The sequence below is a fragment of the Etheostoma spectabile genome, chromosome 2 (genome assembly GCF_008692095.1).
Source record: "Etheostoma spectabile isolate EspeVRDwgs_2016 chromosome 2, UIUC_Espe_1.0, whole genome shotgun sequence".
Taxonomy (NCBI): domain Eukaryota; kingdom Metazoa; phylum Chordata; class Actinopteri; order Perciformes; family Percidae; genus Etheostoma; species Etheostoma spectabile.
The window spans coordinates 14315745-14325508 of NC_045734.1; the positions used below are offsets into that span (position 1 = coordinate 14315745).

Consider the following 9764-nt stretch of genomic DNA (forward strand, 5'->3'; position numbering starts at 1 on the left):
TAACTCTGCAGGGTGCCCAAACCTTTGCCCAAACCTTTGACGCCATTTTTTTGGTTTTCTGTTACTTTGAAAGTGTAAATGATGGAAATAAAATCTAACTTTTTGTGATACATAATACGAATGTCTAATCTGCATTTTTCTTGGCTTCTTTATGCACATTAATACAAATTTTTACCTAGGGTGCCAAAACTTTTGAACCCCACTGTACATTGTATTATGTCTCAGAGGCAGAGATCTCAACCCAAACACATCTGCATGTCTAGATACCACTGGGTGTAAGTGAGAAAATATATTATGTTCCAACTTGGGTGAAGTGACTCTTAATGCTGCTGTTGCACTCTTTATTCACTTTTAATAAGTTTCAGCTGAATCTGAATATTCTGTAATTGTAGAATAAAATAAAGTTGTCCTCTATGTTACTGGGATAGATAGATAGATAGATAGATAGATAGATAGATAGATATTTATTGATCCCAAAAAAATGGGAAATTACAGTGTTACAGCAGCACACAAAATATACATACATACAATATACATGAAATAATTATAATTATAATAACAAAATATAAGAATAAAAATATAAGAATGTAAGAACAAATATTTAAGTATATACAAGATGGGAAAAAACAAAACAAAAATGTGCAGCTTTTGTAAATATAATATAAATAAATAAATAAATTGGGCCATTCATAACTTGTGCATGTTAAAAGTGTGCAGGGTGTGTTTCTCACCTGCTTTGTAGGAGGATCGCACCAGTGGTCCACTGGCTGTGTAACTGAATCCCATATCGTTCCCAACTTTCTCCCAGTGGGAAAACCTCTCTGGAGTGACATATTCCTCCACCTTGACCCAAAGACACATTATTACAGCGTGCATTAATTTACCAAATGTGCATTTTTCTTAGAACATGTGGAAATACTGCATAAAGTGTAATATGTTACCTTTAAGTGGCGTTTAGTGGGTTGCATGTACTGGCCCAGTGTCAGACAATCCACTCCTGCCTCTCGCAACTCTGCAACATCAACCCAAACAGTGTGGTCAGGAAATTGTTGTACTTTGTGTCAAAATTTCTGGAAATATACCTATGTGTACACACCTGTCAAGGTGTTGAGTATCTGTTGGTCAGTCTCGCCCAGTCCCAACATGATGGAAGTCTTGGTGAGCACAGTTGGTTTGACTTTTTTAGCATGCTTCAGGACACTCAGAGACTGGTCAAAGTTCGCTCTAGGGTCACGCACGAATCTGCAAACAGATGGGACAGATAGACACCCTGGTTGAAATAATCAAAAGAATGTAAATACAGTACACCCCTATACTTAAAATGTATACACAGATTACCATAAACAATAAAACAAGAAGTGGCTCTGATGTGTGAGCCTGAATTGCTGCCCTGAAGGAAATGTGTATAATGTAGGAATTAAGTATTATATAAATGTAAAACCCTGCCTGCGATTTTCCCCCTGCTGGTCAGTGTGTGTGTTTACTGTCCTGCTGCCTATGACTAACTGGCTTCCCTCTTGTGGCGGAGTTGTAACCAAGAAAAGGTAAAAACAACTACGCTAAAACAACTACACACACTACATACAGTATTTTAAGGTATAAACCAGACTTTATATCAGTCAGTTTGTGCATTTATGGATACAAGGTGTAAAGTTTGTATTTACATTAGAACATGTGATTGGTGACTTTTAAACTTTGCTAAACAGCAGCTTAACCTGACACATTTTACAGGGCTATTGCATATCACTTCAAACACATTTTACTTTTGTGCAAAAGATAAAAGGTTTGTTTTCTGCCATTTTTATAATGATGCCTTTACGAGAGATCATTATTCAAAAACACTGATATTCTGATATGGCTTGGTGGCTGATTAGAAGACACTAATATGATACTGAAGACTTGATGAAGTCCAAGCCTTCAGGCTTTTCTTAATATTGAAACAGAGATTCAATGCTAAGCTTCTAGCCTTGAGCATTCACTGTCTTATAAAAGAATTACAGCCAATATAGTGACAGCTGGTAAAATGCAGATGCAGTGTTTAGGCTCAGTCAGTACCTTTGCAGCTCTCGCACTGTCTCTACATTGTGGGCATACACATCCAACCCTGACAGGGCAATCTTCTCTACTGCTGCCAGGTCACCACGAAAATCAGGGGTCAGACATTCAACCAGGATCTGAGAGTCCCTAAAATGAGGATGACAATAGTGCTTGTTTGTTATTGTGCAAAGATATTAAGATGCAAACAGCCAATGAATTCAAAAACAATAGGAGATTATACCGTACCTTTCTTTTAGATTGGAGACCGTTTTAGCAAAGTGCTCTGCCCCTCCATCAGCAATATCTGTGTGTGTGTGTGTGTGTGTGTGTGTGTGTGTGTGTGTGGGGGGGGGGGGGGGGGGCGGGACACAAAACTCTTGGTGGGTTATTTAGAATTTGTGTATATTTACATTTTTTGTAAACATTTTAAATGGTGTAAAGACACACCTGGGAAGAATTAGGTAGAGTTAAGAAGCCATTACCATCTCTGTCGACTGAGGTGAGAACAACATAGTCCAGTCCCCAGGCAGCAATAGCCTTGGCTGTATTGTAGGGCTCGTCTGGGTCCAGAGCTGGAGGTTGACGGGCGGTCTTTATGGAGCAGAACCTGCACCCACGGGTACATGTGTCCCCCATCAGCTACATATAAAGAGAGCAGGGAAAGAAAAAAAAAAAGCTTAGTCATATGTATGTCATAGGTCATAGGACTGGAGCAAACAACCTCTACAGATATGTATCTGTTGTGATAGGTTACTAATAAACAAGCAGCAGGTATAGTTTTATTAAACATGTGGGTTATGGATTTTTCATTTACTGATAAAATTATGTGAAACTGGAAGCACTTCCTAAAGCAATACGTACAATCTTTTATTGTTTGGAAAATCTGGACACGTACATACTTACAGTGCACAGAGATAATATCAAAGTGCCTTTTTGTCTCCCAAAAAAGTGTGCTTTTCTAGAATGGTCAGTAAAATTCAGTCACAGTGTGCCAGGAGGATTACCATGATGGTGGCTGTGGCTGTGGCGTACTCTCCACCTCCCCAGCATTCCCCAATATTAGGACACCTGGCCTCCTCACATACCTGAGAAAAAACAGACAGTCTTATAAATGCACAAGAACTGACTGACATGCTTTTTGGACTTGTCTTCAGTGACAGATGTATTATCAGACATATTAGTAGTAGTTTCAAGGTAAAACTCACTATATCACTTAAGCCAATGTATTGCAGGATATACATAGTTGAAGCAAGTATTTCTTTTGCATATGGGTTTCAAAATGCTATAAGTCAAAATCCAATACAAGCTAACAACTATTGTGTTTTCATTAACAATGTAAAAAATATTAGAATGAAAATCCTTTTCTTTCATACAAATTACCATAACTTTTTTGTCTCCCTATTGCAAGTTCTATTTAAGCTCTGATAAGTATAACTAAAATTAGTTGTTTTTTTAAAATAATAAAGCGTCTGCATTTCTCCACTCGCTTACACAGACTATTCCTTTAACTTATCACCTGTTTTACACAACTCACTGTATGCAGGTTCAGGTCTCTCAGAGTGTTCTTCAGCCTGTTGTAGTTTTTTCCAATGGGGATCTCCGTCTTGAGCCATGGGGGAAGGCGTAGCCTGTCACAAAAAAAATAGCAGTCAAAATGCAACATTGCCCAAAATTAAATATTTAAAAGGGACAGCTACCTTAGCAAGTTTTTATCATACTGTGATTTGATTTGGCCTTTTAAATACAGCAGCAAAACTTCAAGGTGAGGAAACAGAAATGATTGCTAATTGCTGCTCAGTCAGCCCACTAACTATTATATACAAAAATACAATCTCTTAAAACTAAAACTATACGTTCCCTATATCAGATCCTCTATAAAGTGTAGTGTTAATCAAATACATGACTTACACAAGATTGCATCACCCTGATACACCCCACATCCACTACAGAACACATACCTTGTTGCATTGTGTGTATTATGTGTGTGTTTGTATATATTAGGGGTGTGAATCTTCACTGGTCTAACAATTTGATTACAATTACCCAAGTGTGACACTATGAGCAAGTCAGCACACAATTCAGGTTCACTCAAAAGGGCAAAGACTAGTATGGGCTGTTTTTTTCTATACAACTGTACACTCACATTTGCCTGATAAGCAGGAACTGGCTGGCCTGTGAGGTTTACTACATTTGGACTGAATCAGTAAATACATTTCTTCATCGGTAACATACACACACATCTTTTTTATCTTGTATGTACATTTTTTATACTTGTATGTACATTATAATTCTGTTTATTTTTTATTACCTATCTTTGTTCAGCTTGTTGTCCTAGTTTGTAGCTGTAGAGGTACTGTATGTCTATTACTATCTTCCTGTAAATAGAGAGCGACTCACAACCAGAGTGAAATTCTTTGTAATTGTACACATACTTGGCCAATAAAGTTGACTTGGGTCTCTAATGCAATATAAACAATACCTAGTGTACAGATGCACACATAATGTGCAAACAAGCATGTACCATTATGCAGTATTTACATGTATTCTCACTGTTTGCTCATTCCATTACAGTTTTGTATTCTGTTTGTTTACTCTTTTACATTAGTCTCTTTTGCTGACAAGTTTGTGTGGTCTAAGCAATGACAACAACCTGCAATGACAACTTCCTTGTAAAATAAAACAGATTCAAGTGCATCAATAAAGTATATGCAGGACTGCAGGGATTTAATAATGTTAAAGGCAGGGTGTCCTGCAGCGCTTTACAGCAAAGGTGGGCCAGCTGGCTTAAAAAAAGGGCAAACCGATTACAATTTAAGTAAAACAGAAAACATTACTATTATTACTACTTCACACTGCAAATGTCAGACTAGACAATGAAGATCTTCCCGGGTAGCATGCCACCTCGAACAATTTCCCTTAAAAGTATGACAGCTATACTACTTATTAGACATCAGGGGATTCAATTCAACCCAATCTGGTGGGTTTTGGTCTGATCTGGTCTTTGAACCCTTCAGATACACTCACAAATGAAACAAAAAACTGAAATACTTTCTCACTGCTGCAATATCTCTGCCGTCTCACCTCTCTCCTTTCTCTCTCTTCAGGTTGCCTTTGTACTCTTCCCACTTGTTTTTCTCCGATAATTCCCCTGAAATAAAGTCTTGTAGATCAGGCCCGCCGTCACCAAGAAGCTCCTTCTTTCTGTCAGCCCGGTTTGAGGAGGATTTCTCCACAGCTGTCAGACCGCTGGTATAAACCTGCAGAGCAAGGACTCACTGCTTCACAATCACACATGTCATAATGTTTACAAATCGGTGCAACATGCCACTTATTTGGGGAATTATAAACAGCCATTACTGTCACTTCAGCTGAGTTACAAAACATAACGTTAGCTAAGTACTTTAAGGCCCGTGATCAGGCTTACACCAGAAGGTAGCCGTTATGGATAATCAATGCCGTCAGTGTTTGATAGTTGGAGAATATTCGAGCAGAGGCAGTACTTACATGTGGGATGCATATGGGACTCAGCCATAGATGGTTTGCGGAGAAACGGCCAGCTACACAATAACTTTGTTTCAACAGCGCCATGACTTTAGCTAGCTGGCGACTGTCATTGGCAACAAACTTCGACAAGCGACTGCTTTGGTCTGGTGCTGCCTTCACTTAATGTACGCACAATTGGAAGAGAGAAAAACTTTCCTTCCCCCCATGGATACATCGCGTTCATAAATACTTCCAACATCAGTTAAATTTCGCTAAACTAGTATATTTGTAAAGTATTGGAGATGTATTTTATAATTCAACTTTTATCTAACAAGGTAAGCAAAGAAGACCCAACATTTAGAAAGTTCATGTGAAAGGTTTTTCCTAATCGACTGATAGTAATTGCGGTCTTTACAAACTGACAAGAATGCGGCAAAGCTAACTGGGAGAACATTGACAGTTAATAGTTAATATCTAGACAATAAAACAACTTCTGTGCCGGTCGGTAAAAAAAACCCACTATATTTTAACTGTCTACATTTCTGTTAAATATATTAGACATATACTACGAAAATGATCATGAAGTTCCGTGATTGTCTTGTAGTGCCTGATGACAGCACGTAGGTGCTCTACAATTGCGTCGTGACGTCCTTCCTTCCTCCTTTCCTCTGCTACCGGCGAGGTGAGGATAGCAGAAACGTTTATGTCTTAAGTTTCATCTGGCTCCATCTGTATCAATTAAATATTTTTTGGGCTTAATTTTGAACTACCAAATGTGTGCAACGTTGTATTACACATTATAAGCTGTATTTGCTTTTACTTTAGGTTTGTTAAGCAATATTTAGTTTTTCTATTGATAACGCCGTCTGTCGGAGGCCTGGCGTTGTAACCCTGTTTATGTGCAGGGCCTTATTGCGTTTAACAATATTATTTTTAAAAAGATAGTATTCTTGTTGTATCAGATGCTAATTACGCCCATTTACATGTAGCAGAATTATTATTGTTAAGTATTAATACGTGGGTAACACTGGTGTCTGCTTAAGCTAGTTTTTCGTTAGCGCAAATGCTAGCTAGCTAGCTAGTTCTAATTCACTGAGGCTGTGCTGAGTTGCTGCAGTTAGACACTGCATGTTACAAATACAATGGCCACATTTTATTGTAAAACACAAAAAATTAATGTAATTTGATGTTCAATATGTCAGGTCAGCACTGGATACTTTACACCCTTTAATCGGAACTTTAGAAGCAACGTTAACTGCCGTCACGTAGCTAACGTTATCCTATGGCAGGGGTCTCAACAAGTATCTAGCTCGCTAATGGTTGACAAAAAGACACACAATTACCCCGAAATCAAAAGTGAGGTAGCTGACTTTGTGGGCCATACAAATGCAAACTGATGTTTTCTTGTACATAATAGGAATATTTTCAGCGATGTAGCTATCTATGTGGCCCATATAAAGTTTAAAATAGTCATGAATCTTTAATTTCTTACGTGTAACGTTATGGGTACTTTAACAGTAGCGTGTGTTGTATTTGAAAACAAATGTAAGCGGAGTGATGCAAGTATCTCTAAGTCTCTTTTGATTTTTTTTTTTAAACTAGCCCTTTGATGGAGAAATATTGAAGACCCTTGTCCTATGGGATCATGGGTGTAAACACATTGCGTCTGTTTTTTTAATAGAATGAAGACCATTCTCAGCAGTCAGACCGTCGACATCCCCGACAATGGTAAGAATCTAGTGGTTATCGCACACAACCAGGGTAATTCTGAGGTGTCTGGTATTTAAACCTCTAAAATCATTTGTGTGGAGTTTAGCTTCTTACTTCTGTATGCTTGTCTTTATTTTTTTGCAGTCGAGGTGAGGTTGAAGGGGCGAACAGTGACGGTCAAGGGGCCCCGTGGCAAACTTGTTAGGGAGTTCAACCACATCAACCTAGAGCTCAGTCTGCTGGGCAAAAAACAGAAGAAGGTAAGGAGGAACAAGTCTTGTTTGCTTCAAATAATGCGAAATACAGAACAATTCAGTGCTTTTATTGCTGACCTGTCTCTTGCTCCATACATTCATTGTACTGTTGATCCTGTTAACAGACTTATGACTGATAAGTAAAAGTGAATTATAACACCAATGTCTATGCAGGCTCAGCTGGGCATTAGGTTATCATTACCACAATAACCCCCTAAAAGGATCTCAAACTGAGGCACATAACAGGGATCAGTGTTCTGCATGTATGTATGTATGTATGCATGTATGTCTTCTATTGCATATATTATCTTGATGGTTATTATAGCCTAATCAGATCTGTTGAGGGCATTTGTAGCATGTTGCACATACATCACAAAGAAGTTGGCTAACGATATTAAGAAGCCCTTGTCTCAAAGCACTCAAATAACTCAAAAGGGCAGCTCAATGCATTTAATCAGGTCTGTGATGGATAACGTACGTCTACCGTATTTTGAATATTTTTACATCTGACAGCCCCCACCCTGAAAATTAATTGCATATAAAATGGCAGTAATTTGTAAAAATGGCCATACCAAAATCCCAGATGTCAGCAATGTCTTCAAATTGCTTTTGTTTTCCGACAATGAAAGTAATGTGAGTCTCTTTTACTGTCTTCCTTAGCTTCGTGTGGATAAATGGTGGGGAAACAGGAAGGAACTGGCCACAGTCCGCACCATCTGCAGCCATGTCCAGAACATGATCAAGGGAGTCACTTTGGTGAGAATACAGTTAACTTTAACTGATGCTGTTTGAGATATTGATTAAGGCTACTTCTACCGATGGCAAACTACTAGAACATCTATGGTAGGATTAGTATGGATTCTGTTCTGTCTGGCTGTTAGTAGAACCATGTATTTTGTTTGCCTTTACGTTTCGGCTCAATGTCTGGCTTTTGTCTGACTGCAGGGTTTCCGATACAAAATGCGTTCTGTGTACGCCCATTTTCCCATCAACGTCGTCATTCAGGAGACTGGAACTCTGGTCGAGATCAGGAACTTCTTGGGAGAGAAGTACATTCGCCGTGTCCGAATGAGGGCTGGTGGGTCTTCAAGTTCTGAAAATATAGTACAGGTCCAAGAATATTGTAATTTTCTTACTGTAAAAAAATGTCTCTTTCCCCCAGGTGTTAACTGTGCAGTCTCAGCTGCCCAGAAGGATGAGCTGGTGCTGGAGGGTAATGACATTGAGCTGGTGTCAAACTCAGGTACACTGTCTGCCTTTTTCTCTACAGCTGTTCTACATGGCACAGATATTTTTCACAACATTACAGTGGAATGATTCATAACACTACACCTGCTAATAACCTTCCCCATGTTTGAACTCGTACATTCTGCTTCTTAAAAGTCAACTAAGATTTTGCAGATTGTTTCATTGTGTTTTTAGCAGGATTTGTGACCAATTTATGATAATCACTTAAGTTCATTACAGCTTCCTAGAAGCTTTGTGTAATACTTTATAATGGATTAGGAAATCTGTTGGTGATTTGATTGGCAGACTGGCTGGTACCTCTGACCCAAAACTGTAGACATTACTGTGCTGTCAGTCATTTGGTGTTGTAGTTAATACTGTCAAATCCTTTTACATAGTAGCCCCCTCTTCCATTCTATAGAACAAATAGAATAGTCCCCTCGTCTGTCTATCAATCATAGTATTTTCCTGCCATAAAAGGTAGTAGTTCATTATTATTTGAGGTGCACTTAGTTTTTAGTTGTAGAAAACTTCAGCCAATTCAATTTAAATGTATATGGTAGAATTAAGTTATTTGCAGCATTAGTTCTGTTCAAAAGATATTTGATTGTAAAGATGACTGAAGACAGTGGTTCCCAAGCAATTTTGGCTTGTTCCTAGTAAAATAAAATCAAGGTTACATATGAGCTGAGTTGTGAGCACTTAAGCAAAAGTGACTTGTATTACTTTAGAGCTGTGATGAATAATTATTTTACCAGGAAAATGCAAAGAGCAATTTAAAAACAAATTGTTTTAACAAAATATCAACGGCTCAGAAAAACATTGCAAACCTACTGACCTCAGTTATCTGTAATATCAAGACTAATGTCTAGCACGTTTTTTTAATTCTCTACATTTAAACAAAGAAAATACTATCAGTGATACAAGTGAGCACATCTCCCAAAAAAATCACTTTTCAAATGTAGATGTAAACCCATTTTGATAAAGCTGAAACCTCATTTCCTTACAAATGTGAAATAGAGCCACAACTTTCTGACTCCACTGTTCATCCCT

General features: G+C 38.2%; 2 protein-coding genes across 4 annotated transcripts in view; one reads left to right on the top strand and one right to left on the bottom strand.

Moving 5' to 3' along the window:
- Window positions 1-5709, bottom strand: part of lias (lipoic acid synthetase) — an 8514-nt gene extending 2805 nt beyond the window's left edge. The window contains exons 1-10 of the mRNA XM_032537817.1: window positions 5542-5709; window positions 5119-5294; window positions 3572-3665; window positions 3042-3122; window positions 2520-2676; window positions 2284-2341; window positions 2056-2184; window positions 1097-1242; window positions 942-1012; window positions 732-843 (exon numbers count right to left, since the gene is read on the bottom strand). Of these exons, the coding sequence (XP_032393708.1) occupies window positions 732-843; window positions 942-1012; window positions 1097-1242; window positions 2056-2184; window positions 2284-2341; window positions 2520-2676; window positions 3042-3122; window positions 3572-3665; window positions 5119-5294; window positions 5542-5625 (1108 nt within the window). The 5' untranslated portion in view covers window positions 5626-5709. The remainder of the gene's footprint in view (window positions 1-731; window positions 844-941; window positions 1013-1096; window positions 1243-2055; window positions 2185-2283; window positions 2342-2519; window positions 2677-3041; window positions 3123-3571; window positions 3666-5118; window positions 5295-5541) is intronic.
- A 444-nt stretch (window positions 5710-6153) lies between these two features.
- Window positions 6154-9764, top strand: part of rpl9 (ribosomal protein L9) — a 6591-nt gene continuing 2980 nt past the window's right edge. The window contains exons 1-6 of one of the 3 annotated variants that reach the window (XM_032537853.1): window positions 6154-6202; window positions 7202-7248; window positions 7375-7490; window positions 8145-8240; window positions 8430-8562; window positions 8647-8727. In XM_032537853.1, coding sequence (XP_032393744.1) covers window positions 7203-7248; window positions 7375-7490; window positions 8145-8240; window positions 8430-8562; window positions 8647-8727 — 472 coding nt within the window. In that variant the 5' untranslated portion in view covers window positions 6154-6202; window position 7202. Of the gene's footprint in view, window positions 6203-6321; window positions 6346-7201; window positions 7249-7374; window positions 7491-8144; window positions 8241-8429; window positions 8563-8646; window positions 8728-9764 lie in introns of those variants that run through there. The other 2 variants (XM_032537867.1, XM_032537862.1) reach the window with 2 other exon arrangements.